Below are 20,002 nucleotides of genomic sequence, written 5' to 3'. Positions count from 1 at the left end.
TTACAATTCCTGATTGCTGCAGATTACATTTATTGGAAATGTGTGCCTACTGGGATATTGACCCACTGGGCTTCTTTTCTGAGGTGACCTTTCTGATTCATTGGGCCTTTGACTACTAGATTCTATCCAAAACCAATTTGATTGCGGTTCAGATCCTCCTAGGCATGTCTCAACACACACTACTACCTAAACTTTATATTCTCATTTAAAGATTTTAAGATTTCCAATACTGTGGTGTTATAGCGATTATTTCAAGCCATCTAAAATTGTCCAGTGCCCAAATCCTCTGTGGATGAACTCATCCCATCCACTGCTGCCAAAGGCCAAAATCTCTGGAGTTGAATTCAGTCTATCCACTGTGCCCAGAGGTCCCAGTCCTCTGGGCATGCACTCACTGTCTCCACTTGTTTCCAATATTCTGGCCATCTCTGCATTAACTCAGCCATGTCTGTGTTGCCCATTTAATAAGAAATATGGAGGCCAGACTCAATACCTTCACTGCTACCCCAAAGCTCAGTTTTTCTGGGATGACCTCAACACACATGCAATAATGATCAAGCCAGATTTGCTATGAGCATCACATCACTTTATCCACTACCAAGGTAAACAACTTCATAGACAAACTGAGCCCACCATTTGGCTATGTCACCCAAACAATAACTGGAATGCGGGGCTCAGGTTCTCAGGTATGTTACTCCAAACAATCCAGATCCTCTTGGCATGAATTGAGACTACCCTGAATGTCAAACCTTTAGGATAAAGTACAAATTAAAAGAACATCCTCTAGGATTACCATGCCCATTGATGCTCACATTTCAAACCCTCAGGTGATAAACCTCTCAAATTCACAACTCAGCAAAATATCAAAATGCTATATGTCATCCTTTTATGACCAGCTTCAGCCACTAATCACTATTTTATCTTCCATTACTTCAATCCATTCTTATCATGGGCACATCTATAATTTATCCTTTATTGTTGCTTGTTCAGGCCTTAATTGAGGCTACAATATCTATTCTTTCTATCTGTTCCATGTTCACAGCACATGCTCATCATCTCTTCTGAGTGTCTCTTACAGGTCCTGCCACAGCTTTACACATTACTCTTCTCTTCTCTGTGCTTCTTTCAGAGCATTAGCACAGTCCGTTTTTCAGTTCTGTCTTCTCTATGCCTCTTCTGGATTTTAGCACACTCTTCCCCACACCCTTACATTCTTTGTAGGATCCCCAGTGCTCAGCACAGTCTCATCCTTCATCATGTCTTCTTTACGCCTATTCCAAGTCCTCAGTACAGCCTTTTGTTCCACCTTCTCCCCTCTCTGTCTCTTTAATTTCCCAGCACAGCTTCAATCTTTAGCCTCCCTTCCCCATATGTCTTGCAGCTCCTAGGTTCAACCTCTTGCTCCATCCTATCTTCCATGTGTCTCTTCTAGATCTAAGTGCAGCTAAATTCTTAATTTTTTCATGCCTATGTATCTTACAGGTCCTCAGCAGAGCCATTCTTTCACCTTCTCATGTCTTTTTGCCTTCCAGGTCCTCAGCGCAGCCCATCAGTCTCTTCCGTCCACTCACAGAGGTCCATTGAGAGTTTGTTCGCTGCCAGGTAAGAGAAGGTCCAACTTCCATATGTTGTAAAGGGCATTTTGTGTAGCCACATAACAATGAGGAAGTGGAAATGAATGCAGGTAACGGCAGGCGTAGATCAGTCAGACATACAATGGATGGGGACATCACATGTAAGGGTTGCCCAGATCTAACTCAGTGGAAATTAATTCATATATGGAGTTCATCAGGAATTGCAGTCACTGTTATAAACGGAGTAAATCAATGACCCAATAACTGTTTAGGGACACAAAAACCATTTTGAATATGTGCCTGCCACAAGTAGGCAAAAACAAACCTGTTAGGTCTGGGTGACCTCATCTACAGGAAATTGACAGAAATATTTGATTACTAGTTTAATAGCATTGGTCATAACATCAAAATACCTCATATCCTACAAGATATCTCACAGTAAAGAAACAGGAACAGTAGTACAAATACAAAAGATAGTGGCAATGAACAAAACCGTTCATCTAGTTCTTAACTCGACAGCCTTTAGATCCTTGGCCATTCTTACCTACTCTATTTCTTGAAATGCTGATGTTACTTTTTCCACTTCAATACTTCCCTTTGTGAAATGCTAGTTGAATCACTGAGTCTAATGATGTTGAAAATAATGTCTTTACTGATCATAAAACAGTCTTTCATATAGTGTACTGATGCAAATATATTGACTTTGGATAGTGTCATAGCTGACACATTTCATTTTTGGTTTGTTACGTTTTGAGCATTCTTAGGGCTACATTGAATGGAATTAATGGGTACATTTATGTTGGGGTTGCATGGCTCTTGCAGCACACAAAGTGGTGCACGTGCAATGCAAGCCCAAAATGCAGTTTATGAAGCCATGCAAGGCCACCTTGCATGGCCCTGAATGTCTTCATAAATCTGGAGTAAACCAAAGCAGCGCAAATCACTCCACTGCGTTACTCTGCCCAAGGGAGGTGTTCCATGGGTGTTGTATGGGTGCAACATCGATGGATTTTGATGCATTTTCAGATTTACCAAAATTGGTAGACCTGGGAATGCACCAAAATGCTACTCCTTCCCAGGTGAGGTGCAACAAAGAGAAATATCTTTATTTCTCCTCGTTACTTTCTCTTTTGATGTGTGTTTGTTGGACATGGCCCTTCTTAAGGGATTTCCCTGAAACTTTTTGCATTTTTCTCCCATTATTTTGCTGACTCTCTGAGCATGGTCTTAGGACTCTGGGCACTTTCCCTCCGTACTGCAGGTGGAAAGCGCATGCACTCTTCCTACTCATGCCAGGAAGAGGCGCTTACTTGATTGCTTGGGGTGTCGGACCCAGGAGTGCCCCGTAACATGGTACACTACATATCAGGGATGGGTACTTCCTTGGCCACTAGTGGGACGGTGCACTGAGTGTGCCACCCACCAGAGAAGCCTGACCAACATGTATTATTATGTATTATTAACATGTTATTGCAGTCCTGTGGAGATGCATGTGCGCCCACACTCAAGGCAGCATCTTACTCACTGGGGCCAGCCCTGGGTAGGCCTTCTGCTACCCCTACAGCACCCCCAGAGGGTGGAGCAGGTGGAAGGCAGAAGGCAGGGATGCAAGGGTGTCCATGGCCCTGCTAGAGGAGAACCTCCATGTGGATTTCCCTACTAAGGAGATTGACTCTTCCTTGAGATTTTGCTGATCCTACCTGAGTGGCGTTAGGGCCCAAGGCACTTTTCACCTGTAAGTACAGTGTGAAAGTGCACGCGTGCCCTCTCTACCAAAGTTAGGTAGGGGCACCTACCAGAATGTGTTTTCATGTGTATACTGAGCCTGGCATGGTTTGCCTATATGTGCAGACTTGCACATTGGTGTTTCATGTATATACTGAGTCTAGCATGACCTGTCTATGTGTGCAACCTTGCACGTTGGCATTTTCAGGTATATACTGAACCTGCCATGGCTTGCCTATATGTGCACACTACCACATTGGTGTTTTCAGGCACATATTTAGCCTTGCATGGCTTGCCTATAAATGCAAACTTGTAAATTGGTGTTTTCATATGTATACTGAGTCTGGCACAACTAGCCAATATGAGCACACTTGCACATCAGGGTTTTTGTATATGTACTGAGCCTGACACTGCAGGTCCGTATGGGCGCACTTGGACCCTTGTGGTGTTCTATAAGCTGTGTCCAGCCTGCCCACGCAGGATTGTGTGTGAGCCAGGGCACATGTGCCCATGGAGTGAAGAATGCCCATGTGTGATTTCACTGCCATTGAGTGCTGCTCTGCCCACTGGTTACTATGAGGGAAAGTTTATAATTAATCCCAGCTGCAATAGTGGATCACCTCATCATGTGTGCTATCCCAAAATTCCCAATGACAAACCCTTTCCAATGGTAAAGCTGGTTTTGTCAGCAATATTTAGAAAATGCCACTTCTGATGAATACATTTACCTGCATTGGTAACTTGCCGTGTGCAAGCAGGATGTCATTGTACCTCAGACGTGTTGCCTCCTGTCCTGGGAAGTGCCGGATTGGTAACTATTTGTGAAGTGGTGTGTCTGGCATGGCTGTGAACAGCGCGTCTCAAGGCTACCCTCCCCCTGTGCTGTCCGGACTGGGTCCGCTCCAGAGGCTTGTGTGGAGACCCCTGGGTGAACGGAGTGGGCATTGTAGGAACCTGCCCCTTTATGTGGAAGGTCAATACCATGTAAAGGGTCCAGAGATTCTCCAGTAAGTGGTCAGGGCTTGCTATGCAATCCCAAAGTCTCAAAGACAAATGACTCAAAAAGGAGACACACACACCAATTTATGAAAATAGCAAGCATCTTTATATAAGTTAAGGCGTCAGAGAAAAACCGTTCAGGTAAGTACTTTTTAAATAGGAATTCTTTTGACTTAAAAAAGTGGACACAGTGGAGTTTCTGGGTTCTGCAGTGTTATTCTATGGGGGAATACAGCATCTTACAAGACCAATCTAAAGGAGTTAAGATGAGTGGTAGGCAAGGTCCAAGGCAGCAACAGCAGTACACCACCAGAGGCATGGGGGCGGCCAGGTGCAGGGTGCAACACAGCACCAGGTGTCCAATGCGTTTCAAAGGAGATCGGTCTACGCGAAAATAGGCCGCAGGCTCCGGCCAGGAGGCAGTCGGACTGAACGAACCATGGGGCTCAGGCCTCACAATGCTTGGGCACAGGTAAGCACCTTTGGTCCTCTTCTCCATGGCTCAGGGGCGATGGATGGGGAGGTGTCTTGAGGTGTGGGGTTTTCCTTGCTGTAGCAGTCGCAGTAGAGAGGGGTTGCACGCAAAGGCTGCAGACATCAATGGAGAGTCCAGGAGGGATGAAACCACAATAGACTCAGACTCTGGAGGGCTGGAAAACCTTGTTGGCACTAGTGGTCTGCTTCCACTCGGATTGAAAACGACGGGTGCAGTAGTGACTTCAGGTGATGGGTTTTGACAGTTCTGGAGGCTTTAGAGTCCCTTCTTTGGAGTTTGCTTTTTGAAGGCAGGCAGTCCTTCAAAGTTTCTGGAGTCACAGCTGCAGGATGAGTCAACTTTTGTGCAGATTTTGGCAAGGAATGCAGACAGCTGGACGGGGTTGGTACCAAGTCAACCGCTTCTTGTCTTCTCTTCTGATTTTGCATCTCTTCAGTGTCCTTCGTCTTCTTTGGTCATCAGGATCTGCTTGTCTGGTGACAGAGGCTCCCCTAAATACTAAATTTAGGGGTATTATGGGTGTGTAGGGTAGTAGCCACTGGGCTAGTGACCCTTGGGGTCGCTACATGCTTTGTATGACCCCTTCCTGTGGGAAGCGGGCATAACCCTGTCCCAGAATTCCTAGGTATGCCACCTCAAAGATGGCTACCTCTGAAAAATTGTGTTCACCTCGGCTTAGCTGATCTTTGGCGGTGGTACCAGTCTGAGGGGTGCACGCCTACGCGACCAGCTAATTTTCCCACCTATCCAGGGGCCATGGGGCTCAGGACAAGGGGGTTGGCTTCCTCTCCTGTAAGGGGGAGCTTCAGTTTGCATTTGAAAAGCAGCATCCCTTTGAGGCTTGCTGACTTGGGAAGGCTAATCAGCGAGTCATCCTGTGGGAGGGGTGTTACACCCATCTCCTGGACAGGCTTTTGTTCTGGCCCTCCTGAGAGCAGAAGGCTCTCACCCTAGGGAGCCAGATCTGTATCTCAGGTGGCAGGCTGGCAGAAACTAGTAAGCAAACACACCAGAGACTGGTAAGTTTTTAGGGGCACCTCTAAGGAGCCCTCTGGGTGCATGTATTGATAAATCCATAATTGGAATCAGTGTGGGCTTATCAGTACGAGATGTTTGATGCCAAACATCCCTATCTTCAGTGAAGCCATCATGTAGCTTTGGGAACTCGTATTGACCAGTGTCCAGCACATGCATTTAAAATGGCTTCCCTGGCCACTTACTGTGTTTGAGAGCTGACAAAGACATAGCAGGGAGATATCTGATCTTGCAGATATGCCCACACATGTAATATAATGCACTCTGCCTTGGAACTGTAAGGCCTGTTGTAGGGGTGACTTCCATATATTGCTTGCAGCATTAGGATGTGTGCCATGTTGTGTTTTCACTTTTGCCTACACCAAGTCACACAGCGTGCAATGGCAGCCTGTCAGGTGCTTGGTGAGGAGGTCCCTCAGGGTGGGACAATTTATGCTGCAGCCCTTAGGAACCCTCTTTAATACCTCAGGCCCTAGGTACCAGTGGTACCATTTACTAGGGACTTACAAAGAGTGCTAAATGGTTTGCTACTCATACTTTTTGGGGGTAAAGAACACTGGCACTGAGGACCTGGTTGGCAGGGACCCAGTGCACTTCATTCAAGATTTAATCAAATACCAGGCAAAAAGTGGGGTGGTACTGTAATAAAAACTCCTTTTGCTGACTGTTGCCTGATCAGCCATTACCTCCTTCTATCCCTGGACCTGTGCCCCGGGATCTTGACTAAGTGTAACCACCGGCCGTGAGTGGCCTGGTATCCAGGGAATGTTTACTTCATTTCTAACTCTGAGGTGGCCCGAATTGGTTGTAGATGGACTAAGGTTTGTGTCCAAGAGGGGTCTGCAAACTCATTTACACCTCACCTGCCGGTTGTCAGAGCACCGCATTAGGGTGCTGGACGCAATTGTGTGCGAGTGCGTGTGGGCGAGCTTGGCTGACATCCATAGCACTGCATAGTAGTGCGGAGAAGTGTGTGTGAGTGAGTATCTGGGTTTAATTTCACCGTGCGGCTGCATTGCTGTGCACGTTGCTTACTATTGTGGTTGTCACTGGCGTTTACTTGTGCAGCCTAGGCCACGAAGCTATTCAAAACATGCTATAGTTCTCTTTGTGTATACATTGCTGCCATAGTTTGGAACCGGGATGAATCCTTCAACTGTTTTATATTGAAATGGGGATTGGGGTGATCAGTGTGGTGAGTCTCTTGCTGCCAATGCTGTGGTGCTGCATGCGGGTACTGGGAGGGAAAGTGTTATTTTTCTCATGTGCACATACTGCTGATTTTGTATTAACACTGTTGGGCCTCTTATTACTAATGTTATTTCTGAATGTGATATAGGCCCAGATTTACATGATGTTCATGTGGTGTTAATTCATGTGTGTGTTGAATACAAACATTATTTACGTACACATTGTGTGAAGTCTCATTTGTGACGCTCAGTGTACTTATTGTGAGGTGGTGCTGTTCCAATGCTTTACACATTGCCTCTGTAATAAGCCTAGCTGCTCTGTGGCAAGCTACCCAAGGATGAGCGCAGACTATACAGTGAGTACAATCAACCACCTCTGATAGGAGTGTTAGGTCTCGCCTCAGCCGACCAGAACATGCCACCTCCAACAGTGCTGCATTTTGCAGCACACATAAAAAGCAGAATATGCCTCAGGGGATTATTTTTGTGCAGGAAAGTGCCCCTTCCTGCACAAAAATAATCCTTCTTAGAACTCAGTCACCCTTGCAACATGGTGCAAGGGTGCATGCGTTGGCGCTAGGTAGCCAAAAACGCCACCAGCACAGGAACAAAGGCAGGAATGTGCTATATTCTTTTAAATTTGGTGCATTTCTGTCCTTTTCCCTGTGATGGAGCACAGTAAGGTGACTTGCTGCAATGCATCACTTGGCAATAAATATGGCCCTAAATGTCTGAGGTGCTGCGTCGAAAAGTATTCACTTTCAAATCACAACACTGGGTGCTTTATATGTTGATGCTATCTGTCCTGATATTGCCTAACCTACAAAACTGTTAAGAACCCAGTTAATGTATGACTCAATTAGAAAACTAACCAAATCAAAATTGCAACATTGCATCATGTATTGCTGACACCTGGACAGTCATGTGATAGGGCTTTTGGTATTCTTTTGTCAAAATCGGTTACACGAGTACTCAGCCAACACTTATGTATAATTCCATCCAAAAGTAACCCATTCCAGACACTTAATGGATTAAGGGAATATTAGAAATGGGGTCTCTATTTGGCAGTGGTTTGCAGTCTGCCCAAGTAGGAAGCCTCACTCTCATCAGGGTAAAGGAGTCACACACCTAAAATAGCCCCTGCTCACTCCCTTGGTAACTTGGCACGAGCAGTCAGGCTTATCTCAGAGGCATTGCATGAAGTGTTTGTACCCACACACAGTAACACAGTGACAACACTACAAATGGGCGCTACGCTAGTTTAGAATAACAGCCAATATTTATCCACGTAAAACAAGACCAAAATGACAAAACTCCAAAATAAACAAGCAAAGATATTAATTTTTAAAGGTTAAATCTCAAACCAGCTCCAACTGGTGCTACCACGGCATCATGACAGAGTCATTCCCAACAGTCCGATGCAACTCACGGGGGAGTATGGCACTAGTCACAGAGTTGCACGGACCCCAGGTACAGTACCTTAGAAATGAGGCAGAGTCAAAGATGTAGCAGGGAGTCAGGGAGGTGAGGCGTTGCTGGAGCTGATGCAACGTTGGCTCTGTGCTGCTATGCAGAAGGTGAGGTGTCGGTTGCTTACTGCTATGCAGGGAAGGTGAGGCATTGGTTCCTTACTGAGGCAGCAGAGGTAAGGCAGTGGCAAGGCCTCGGTTCCTTGTGATCCGGCGAGGTTGATGAGTCTAGCAGGTCAAGACATTATGGAGCAGGCCCTTGGGGTTGCGGTCACGCCATAGGGCCACAGGCCCCACCGCAGAGTCGGGTGTCACAGACGTCGGTGACACAGCACTCGGGACCCACCATGTTATAGGACTTCAGAGGCGCTGCGGCGGCATTGGGCCTGTGCTGTCAATTGTGGTCATCCCACTTCAACAGGGACCACGGCTTCAGGTGCAGACAGCTACTCAGAGTCGGTTAGCGGTGCCAGTTATCGAGTCGTCCAGAGTCGGCGTGCTGGTTCTTTTTGTTTTATGACAGATTTCACTCCCAAGGGCCCAGAAACTGGAGTGGGCACCTCTCGGCATGTCAGGGTCCTTAACAAGAGCACCCAGGGTCTGGCAGGTGAAGTCTTTGATGTCCCTGAGACTTCTTAGCAGGAGGCAAGCTCAGTCCAAGCCCTTGGAGAAACTTCACAAGCAGGATATGCAGAAAAGTCCAGTCTTTGTCCTCTCCAAGGCAGAAGCAGCAACTGAAGGCCAACCCAGCAAAGCACACACAGCAAAGGGACATTACTCCTCCTCTGTGCTCTTCAGTTCTTCTCCGTGGCAGAGTCTCCTCTTGATCCACAAGTGTTCTAAAAGTCTGACATTTTGGGTCCAATGCTTATACACATGGCCGCCTTTGAAGTAGGCAAACTTTAAAGTAAATTTTCTGTAGTGCAAAAGACCCTGACTTTCCTGCCCTGGTCCCAGACACAGTATAGGGGGTTGGAGACTGCATTGTATAAGGACAGGCCCAGTCCTATTCAGGTGCAAGTGTCAGCTCCTCCCACGACTCTAGCCCAGAACGACCCATGTGGAAATGCAGGACTTACCTCAGCTCCTTGTGCGTGACTGTCTAGAGTGAATTCACAACCAGCCCACCTGTCATTGCTAGCGCAGGTGTTTTCATTAAAAATTATTAATGAGTGTGTATGTATTTTAGATAATGAGTTTATGTAGAAAATGAATTAACATAGAAAAATAATGCACATATTTGAAAATGTGACCTCGAAGAATGGCCACTAATGTTCACGAAAAGTACTAATTAATGATTAATACTTATGAAATATTGAATATGTACTAGACAAATGCAGTTATGTGTCATATATGAAGGGTTTTGAAGTATGCTTTAGCTTTATTAATTGTAGGCCTTAATTTAGCGAGTGTCTTGGCCTATTTTGCCAGGCCTCATGCAGAAGCTGTATTTCTTAGCGGTTAATAAAATGCTGACAGAGTTAATTAAACTGTGAAATGTACATTGTCTTTTAAATGTGCTTAACAGAAGATTTTCGTGAGAACCGACTGCAAGGAGATGATATTCCCACTAGTGTAACATTTTATGTGTAATTTGTATGAGACGTACTTTCCCTGGACGAGAACAATGAAGATACTGACTGGAGCTGAAGATGCAACAATATTGTTACCTGACAAGCCGGATGATGAGAACATCGTAAAGTGAACCAATCAACTGTATGAGAACATAGAAATATTAGAATTAATAGATTTGGTATAGAAATATTATTGGGTAGAGTATGAACATACAATTAACTGACCAATTGAGAATTAAGAGATAGTTTAGGCGACTTTAATATAACGACGCAACAGAGGAGAATTATAGAGATCTAGAGAGACTAGAGAAGAGATTCAGATGCAGATTTTGAGAGAAGAAGATACTTTAGGAGAGATTTGAGATTCATACTGACATTGGGCTTATATTTACCGACTGAGAGCCTGATGCTTTGCTGATCGACAGATGACCTGAGGACGAAGACTGATTCTGCTTTGCTGACCCATACCAAGGATTGGTATATATAATGAAATGTGACTGTTATGCATCTTATGCCTTTTCTTTCTAAGCACCAACTGCGCTGTTTTGTTAGATCCATAGTTAGATGTTTTTTAAACTCTTATTTCTAAAATAGTTTTGCATGAAGCCCAACATGCGTATGCTAATCTGATGTTAGTTAAGGGCCCTCACAGTTGACTGAAAATTTCAGGGACTAATGATTGATGAATTACCTTGCTGAATTCCTTGTGTGCTATATCTTTGTCGCAGCTGACTCTGATATTGATTTGCATTGTAATTCTAGAATGTGTTGTGGTCAGAGCTTTGATTAGATTGCATTTCTTCTGCCGTTTCGGACAACCAGTACTGTTTTTGTATGTGTTTCATTTGATTTTGAGAAATAATCTACATGACCTTAGCATTGTTAATATAGGGAAATAAACTTACTAAACGTTTATTAAAGGTGTGGTTTTTCATGGCTGAAAGGTCATGGTGCGTGACAATTATTGACTCCATTGATTATTGATTTTATTGATTACTAATGATTGTTGATTAATGTGTATTGATAATTGATATGTACCAGAGCTATGGTAAGAACTTCTTAATTGCGAGTCAAAAGGTTCATAGACCTATTCGCGTCCCCTTGTAAGTATACTTATTAAGGTCTGACGCGCTAGTAGTTATGGTAGCAGACGGATGGTTAGTCTCCTTAAGAGCTTGCCATAGGTGTCTGGTACAGAGTAATAACAGAGACGGTAAGAGGCCGATGGTTTATCTCCTTAGGTGCACATCATAGATGTGCAATATACAAGTGACAGGTGTTCCCAGAGATGGTAGCAGTTTGAAGCTGGTCCTTTTGAGAGTTCACTATTAATGAAGTTTGGGTTTTGTTTTTCAAAATGATAAGTGGAGAGATAATTATGTCCCCTTAAGCCCATAAATGACTTACCCAGATCCTGGATCCTACTGGTTGTTGTTGAGGATGTTCTTGGCGTTCTAGTGATAGAGTGAGTGAAATAGGGCACTCTTGCACAGCTTATGCAAATCGCAGGTGCATTGTGAGGTTCGTAAGAGCTTTAGGGGGTTTGCATACTCCAAATGAAGTTTTAAGTAGGAGTGTGCATACTCTGCAGTGCGAGAGTAGGGAAGTCGTCGACCTTCATATGCATGTGGCACTTTGTGCTCAAAAATTGTCCACGTGGTTGTTGTTGTACCTGCGTGGTCTAAGACTCTGAAGTATATTGAAAAGTGTGTGAGACACTTGGTTATATGTTGTAATTTGTCTGGTTTAGTAGGTTTAGTAGGTTGATCGGGCATGGTCAACAGGTCAGTGTGTGAGTTAATGTGAGCAAGAGGAAATTTTGACTGAGATTTGGCGAGTTCTATGTGCACCAGGACAGACCCATTGATCAGTGGAGAGCAAAATTTTCAGGCCGAATTTTGCTTGCAAATCTGGAAGACCGAGAAAGAGGAATAGCTGAATGCGTAAAAAGAGCCATCAGTTAAAATCCGTAAGGTTTCTGAAGCGATTGTGTTACCTTTCCTGTATTAAATCAGCAGATTTGTTTTGGGGTTTTTATTTTTTTGATTAGTGCTCGCAATATTCTGCATTAGTTTTGTGTAGATTGAAGTATAGGAGGACGAGCCACAAGACTTTGTCAGCCGCAGTCGTGTGAGTGTGACGTCATTGGAGCCGAGTTGGGATAGGTCAGTTAGTGAGAAGGGTCGTGTGAGGATTGGCAGCCGTCTGTGAGAGGCAATTGGTTGAGAACGTAGGTGAAAGGAATTTTGGGATTAAAGTCCTTTCCTGATTTGATTTTGAATAAACAAAAATAAAAAAGATGAAGTTTTTCAAAGCATTGAGAAGTGCCCTAAGGAGAGATACGTATATTAGAGCAAGTGTAGGAGAGCCTACACTACCGGAAGGTACACCGGCTTACATTGCAATGGAAGAGAGAGGTGTTGCGGCATGTCTTTGGCTAAAGCAGTGGTGCAAGTTGACCGAGAAAAATGGGAATTTAATGTTTCCTATAAATGGGATGTTCAATTTGAGGATTCTGGAACAATTGCAGATGGCGCTATATGAATCGAAGCTCCTTCCGAGACCAGCTCAGTTTGAGGCATTAGCAGTTTGGGAGCTGGTAGCTAGACAGCAACAGCAATTGAAATTTGAGAGAAGGATGAGAAAGGCAGAAAAGTCTTTAGCGGAGGATAAATGGGATTGGGAGCAAAAGGTATGGAGGACAGAGACTTTGCAGGGAGTTAAGTTGTTTCCGGCAAATACACAGGAGGATGAGAAGGAAGGAAGGAAAGCGCCTAGAAAACTAATAGAGGTCTGTCCAAAAGTAAGGGAGCTAGAAAGTCTTCAACAGTAGAGGAGGAATCAGATAATGATGTGTTCCTTACACAGTTATTGAGAGATCGATCTCCACCATATACAGTACGCGAGAGTGGTCCAAGTACTAGTGCTGATCTGACAGCCCCGAAACAGGTGACTGGGACAGGAAGTCCTGTGCAGGTTAATGCTAACGTGACACAGAATGCGGTGCAAAGTAGTTCTAATGTGCCAACTACTCCTGTAGTGCAGACACAGATGCAGCCCCCACAGATCAAGAGAAATTATCCTGATGAGCCCATTTTAGAGACAACTTTGAACTTAGTGGTGCCCACGGAGCAGGTAGTACTGAGACCATTACTGGTCCAGACTGAGCCGACTCCGATTCTGTATCCCCAAGTGCAGCCGTAGGTAATGACAAGATTTACGCCAGTGACAGGGACACAGTGAGACTTGACTCCGATGATGAATCATAATATGGGAGTTACTCTCCCACAGAGTGTAGGTGCCGGAGCAGCCCCGGATGCTATATCGCTACTGATTACTGTTGGGCCAGCTGTACCGTACCACTATTTCCACAAAAGAAACCAACAGTGAGTGAACAGGGAGCAATGGCCCAGAGCCTAAGGAGGGGAGGACATATTGAACAAGTTCAATTAGTCTCTCCTGTGGGTCAGACTTTTGACGGATCAAGATCATTGTTAGATTTTGGTCCACTTGTTGCACTTCCAGATGCTGTGACAGGACCAAATGTAAGCCAGAGCCTGAAATTGTTGACACTGCAGAATCCGAATGTAGTGGCACAGCAGGTGCCACCGAATCAAGCGAGTAGCATTTAGTTACAGGGACTGACAGCTCAGCAGTTAACTGAATGGTTAGACAAACTGAATACCCCACAGAATGCACCTAAAGGAGAGGAGTATTTGAATTGTGTCAGACTAGGCATGGAAGTGGGTGAACTCGATGAGGGGACAATGGCAGTGAACAGGTTAGAATCCTACACAGGGGCAGAATTGAGATATTTGTGCCCAAAGATTACAAGAGAGGTGAGCAGAGTGCATTATTTGGCAGAGAAGTACGGCATAGACATTGAGAAAATGAAGCATCTGAAGAGGAGATACAGGCTAGATTTCGAGGCAAAAGATTTTGAACACATGAAGTCTTCCGGAATGAAGGCACACCTTAAAGAATTATTACAGAATGCTCAGATGTGAGGAGCATTAGATAAATGGGAACCCAGAAGGGTAAAGAAAAAAGAAAAGAAAAAAAGAGATTCTCTGGAGCTGACTGAGAATGAGCAGGCCGATAAAGATCCAGTAAAGATTTTACTAATGAGAGTGATTCCGGGGGACATTTTGTTCATGTCCATTGGAGCAGCGTTGACATTCTATAATTTACAAATGATTATCCAAAATTTAGAGAAAAGCCAGTAGAGTGGCATCAGCAGACAGACAGGTTTGTGAAACTTGCGAGGAGTTTGTGGGAGGACTTGAATACCTTACTAGAGATGGTGGTTCCAGCTGACCTATGGGTCGAGTGTGAGAGGAGTGGAGACTGGCCAACAAGTGAACCAGAGAGAGACAAGAATACAGGTGCGCCATCTCCTCAGGTAATGAAGTATTAGTATAAGTTGATTAAGTTTCTGAAATCGAGAATTTCGTCCAAACATATTGATTGGCAGAGGATTGACAGGACAGCTCAGGAAGCAAAAGACGTCAACACATGTGTACTATGAGAGACTGTTGCAGGCATTCAAGCAATATAGTGGTACAAAAACAATTGAGGCGAAAGGCATGCTACATTTTGTGTTCAGATTTGTGGAAGGATTGAGACCTGAAATTGGCCAGATGATTAAAAGTCATTTGATTTGCTGGCAATCGAAGCTGATTGATGAGGTGTTACATTATGTGAAATATTGTAGTGATGAGATTGAGTTGAAACAGAAATAGTTAAAAGAGAAAGTGATGGTGATGCAGATTAAAGCAGCCCAAACAGGAGTGCAAGGGAATTTTTCACAACAGATGCCACAGCAGCAGGGAAATATGATGTTTCAGCCTCAGATGAGAGGTAGAGGTTGTAGAGGTAATATGATTCATGGTCCAGATTTAAATACTGTAGTGGTTCAGAATGATGTGCAGAGAATGAAGATGCTATTGCTGTGTTACATTTGCAGAGCCATGGGGCATTGGAAGCGGGAGTGTCCGATGATGGTGCAGGAAGGTGTTGTTCAGCAGAGTAATGACATCAGTTCATTCCAGAATGTGAGAGGACCAAGACTAAGGGGTCCTAATCCAAATTTCCAAAATAATGTGAATCAAGTGCAAAATTTTCAGCCCATGCAGCAGGTGCAAATGCCCCATGCACAAGTGTTGCAGTTGCAGACGATGCAGCAGTAGGTCCCCATGGTAACTAGACAGCAAATGCAAATACCTCAAGCCCCGATGAAGCAGCAACAGATGATGCTTTCTCAACAGGTCACAGGTCAGAGACATAACAGAAATAGTAACACAGTGCACCAATTCCCGTTACACAGTGAGGATGGAATAAATGGTGAATGGATGAGTGACAGTTCAGAAGAGGAGACATGTGTGCTTGCGACTTCTTTAAAAGTAGACCAGAAAGGATGCTATGTGAGGGGAAAGGTAATTGGTCACAGATTTTCATTCTTGGTGGGCATGGGAGTGAGAAGTGCAGAGGTTCCGAATTTGCCCCTTTCAGGTAGAACAGTTCAGTTCGTGGGAGTAGCAAACCAGTATTTGACAAACCCGATTACAGGCCCAGTTCAAGTTGAGATTGCAAATTTCCAGGGATTGCATACATTTGTGGTCTGCGATTCAAGTCCGGTATCTCTACTGGGAAGAGACTTACTATGTAAGACAAAATGTTTGATTACTTGTTCAAATGACGGAATTGAGATTCAGACAAATAGGGATGATGTGGAAGACCAAGCCCCAAAAATAGAGTTTGAAAATACAAGCGAGGAGTACCCTTTGATTGAGTTTTTCCCAATGTTCACAGTGAAAGAGCTCCATTCTGATTTGCAGGGAACAGTACAAGAGAACGTGTGTGATTTGACTGACAGGAAAGGAAGTCGGATTGATTAAAGGAAGGGAGCCAGTCAAAGTTACCATAAAACTGAATGCAGTTTTCTCTCAACTTCCACAGTTCAGAATGCCTAATGAAAGTGGCTCAGATAATTGCAGATTTTGTGAAGCAGGGAGTTTGAAAGAAGTTTTGAGCAGTCCATGTAACTCACCAATAATGGGTTTGAAAAATCCCTGTGGAAAGGTTCAGATTGTTCAGGATTTTAGAAAAATAAATGAGATTGTGGTCAAATGTTGTCCTGGAGTGCCCAATCCATGTGTGATAAGGTTTCAGATTCCATGTGATGCAGAGTGGTTTACTGTCATTGATTTGTCACAAGTGTTCTTTTCAGTGCCTCTTCATGAGGGCAGCCAGTTTCTCTTATGTTTCAAATTCCTGGATCAAGTCTATTGCTTGTGTAGAATTCCTCAAGGGTATACAGAGTCACCTTCCATATTTAGTCTGATCCTGAAAAATAGTTTAGAGTTGTTGGAATTGCCTTTCCAATCGACTTTGGTGCAGTACATTGATGATTTGCTGATTGCTTCCAAGACAAGGGACGAGTGCAAGTATGATACGATTGCCCTGTTGAACCATTTGGGAAAGAATGTTCATAAAGTGTCTCCACTGGAGTTGCAGTACTGTTAGAAGGTAGTGAATTATTTGGGTCACCAAATTGAGAAAGGGTCAAGAAAGATATCCAGAGAAAGGATTACATTGATATTGCAGATAAGTCCCCCAACCACACAGAGAGATGTCAGGATGTTTCTGGGAATGGTGGGCTATTGTCACCAATGGATCCAAAAATGTTCAATCATTTCAAAACCATTGCAGAATCTGACTCATAAGGAAGTGACTGATCCCATAGTGGTAGATCAGGATGAGATGAAAGCATTCACTGAACTGATAGAGAGTTTGTGCAGAGCTCCAGGACTGGGGATGCCTGACTATACAAAGCCTTTCATATTGTTTTGTCATCAGCGTGATGCATGTTCATTGTCTGTCTTGACCCAGGTCCATGGAGGCGCACATCGCCCAGCAGCATATTTTTCAGCTACTTTGGACCCAGTTGCAGCAGCCTTACCAGGTTGTTTGTGTGCAGTTGCCACAGTTGGTCAAAGTCTTTCACAGTGTGAGGGCGTGGTGATGGGATATGCCCTGACTGTAATGGTCCCTCACTCTATTGAGATTTTACAGATAAGGACGAAAACACAATACTTGACTGGTGCAAGTTTGACTAGATATGAAATGAGCATTTTGGGGTCACTGAACTCGACACTGAAAAGATGTACAGTGCTGAACCCGGCAACCTTATTCCTGAGTGAATGTGTTGAAATTGAAAAAGAGGAAGATGTTGAACATGACTATCTTGAAGTAACTGACTTGTGCACGAAACCGAGACCTGACATTAGAGATACCAGATTGGAAGAAAATGACCAAATTATTTTTGTTGATGGTTCTTGTCTGATAGACAATACAGGTACACTTAGAGCAGGATATGCTGTGTGCACGATTGCAGGTACCTTGGAAGTTTACTGGCTTTGAGGAGTGTATTCTGCCCAGGTAGCAGAATTGGTCGCCCTTACTAGAGCATGCCATGCTTCTGCTCAGCTGAGGGTTACTATCTATACAGATAGCCAATATGGATTTGGAATAGTTCATGATTTTGGTCAAATGTGGTCGCAGAGAGGTTTCCTGACCTCTTCTGGTTCACCAGTAGAAATGGTGAGCGAATCAAAGAGCTATTATATGCAATACAATTGCCTGAAAAATTGCTGTGGTAAAATGCAGTGCACATCCGAAGTCGCAGGACTATGTATCATTGGGAAATGGATATGCAGATCAAGTTCCAAGGTTTTGGGCATTGAACTGTATATCGTTCAAAGACAAGTGGGAACTGTTCCCTGAAGAAGACGCAACTTGTACAGGTTATGCATTGAAGGTAATTGACACTTTGGAAGAATTAAAATCTTTGCAGAATAATGTTGACAAGGAGGAAAAACGTTCGTGGAGCAAGTTGAAAGGTGTTCAAAGACAAGATGAATTGTGGGTTTCTGAGGAGGGTCAATTGGTTTTGCCAAATAGCCTGTTGTCTCAAGTGGCAAGGTACTATCATGGTCAAGCACATATTGGGAGGGATGCCATGGTTCGTCTGTTCAAACATAATTGGTTCAACCCAAAGTTTAGACAATTTGCTGAAGCAGTTTCCCATCGTTGTGTCATTTGCCAACAGTTAAATGTGGGGAAAGGGACAGTGGTACATTTGAGCCACAATGAAAGAGCAAGAGGTCCATTCAGCAGAATGCAAATGGATTTTATTGAGATGCCTGTGTGTGGAGGTTAGAGATATGTGTTGGTGATTGTTTGCATCTTTAGTCACTCGGTTCAAGCGTACCCTTACCCTACACGAAGAAATGATAGTCTCACAATAGCGAAACTGCTGCTTAGGGACCTGATACCGCAGTTAGGGTTTCCGATCTCTTTAGAATCAGATAGGGGAATTCACTTCAATAACGAAGTGATTAAGTTACTGTGTGCAGCATTGAACATTGAGCAGAAGTTGCATTGTAGTTACCGCCCTGAAACATCAGGACTAGTGGAGCAGATGAATGGTACCTTGAAGTAAAGAATTGCAAAGATGTGTGCAGCTACGAATTTGAATGGCCTGATGCATTTCCTTTAGTGTTGATGTCAATGAGAAACACACCTGACAGGAAGAAAGGAATGTCGCCCCATGAGATTCTCATGGGCAGAGCAATGAGGTTACCAGCGGTGCCAGCAAATGCACTTGTCAACATTACATGATATGATGTTGGATTACTGCAAGGGTCTGGCTGATGTAGTCCACTCTTTTCCTCATCAGGTGGAGGCCACCACACTGCCAGCGATCCTTGACCCAGGGCACAACCTGAGTGCTGTGGATTGGGTTGTCATCCGTAAGCACGTGAGACAGACATGTTTGGAGCCTCGTTGGAAGGGACCATACCAAGTGGTCCTAACGACTACTACAGCGGTGAAGTGTGCTAAGTGTGCTGGGATCCCGAACTGGATTCACACCAGTCACACGAAGAAAGTGGCATGTCCAGTAAATCATGAAGAAGCGTTGTTGAGAGTACCAACAACAGTGAGACAAGTCTCAGGGTCAGAGGAGAGCAAAGAGGAACTGAGACCGGATCTGAGCTCATTGAGGACAGTTCAGTCACTCTTGTGCGAAACGAGGAAGGAGATATCCAGGAGAGTATCGCAGAACCTATCTCAACTGAGGCAGCAGGAGAGCCTAGTCAAAGGAGGGTTTCCCAGAAGCAGACGATTCCGAGAGACAAACAGAGCAATTGCCAGACCCAGAAGGGGAAGGAGTTGAGGTGGATCAAAGTCAGGGTGATCTGACTCCTCCTGACCGGTTGCAGGTCCGTCAAGAGAAAACACCAAAGAGCAAGAAAAGGGTTCAAGTTCAATCTTTAAGAGAATACTGACAAAGGGTCCACTGACAGGAGATAAGTGGCCGGAAAGAGGTGGTTGTCGAACCAACAATAGAGGAAGAAGTAGATACCACAAGGAAAGAAAATCTAAGTGAAGGAGAACTGAATGGTGATCGGAAATTGAAAAGAAAGAGAATAGCAAGTCAAAGATAAGCAGGTCCTGAATGGGTGTATGCAACTACCAACGAATGGCAGCAAGTTTTTGTCTTTTTGTTTGATAGAGAAGTTCCAGGTCAATATTTTGAGGTAATGTGAAGAAGATTAATGAACTGAACTGTTGAAATATTCTGAGAGAAAGTTTTTGATAAAGAGACTATTGAAAGTAATGGGAAAAGATATTGAAAACCAGATTTGACAAAGCTGCTGACCGATTTTTACAAGGAAGAGGGTTTCTGGAAGTGAAACTGAATTGCTGAAAGAAGAATTGTCTATTTTTCATTTTTGATGCAAGTTTTCTAAATTTCTTCTGCTTTCTGATTCTTTACAGATCATGGCTGACTTAGGTCAACATGGTAGAGATGCTATGCGCTGTAAATATATGAGCAGTGGTTTGGCAATTATGTGTGGGATATTGTTTGTGGTGT

At 44.1% G+C, this 20,002-nt stretch overlaps 1 protein-coding gene across 1 annotated transcript in view; it reads left to right on the top strand.

Annotated features, from left to right (window-relative positions):
• VWA5B1 (von Willebrand factor A domain containing 5B1) overlaps positions 1–20,002 on the top strand; it is a 917,148-nt gene that overhangs the window by 792,433 nt on the left and 104,713 nt on the right. The window contains exon 19 of the mRNA XM_069242250.1: positions 1,533–1,602. Within this exon, the coding sequence (XP_069098351.1) occupies positions 1,533–1,602 (70 nt within the window). The remainder of the gene's footprint in view (positions 1–1,532; positions 1,603–20,002) is intronic.

Source organism: Pleurodeles waltl, chromosome 6 (assembly GCF_031143425.1).
Source record: "Pleurodeles waltl isolate 20211129_DDA chromosome 6, aPleWal1.hap1.20221129, whole genome shotgun sequence".
In the NCBI taxonomy this organism is placed as follows: domain Eukaryota; kingdom Metazoa; phylum Chordata; class Amphibia; order Caudata; family Salamandridae; genus Pleurodeles; species Pleurodeles waltl.
The sequence above is the reverse complement of the archived record's forward strand: the minus strand, read 5'-3'. Positions and strand labels throughout refer to the sequence as shown.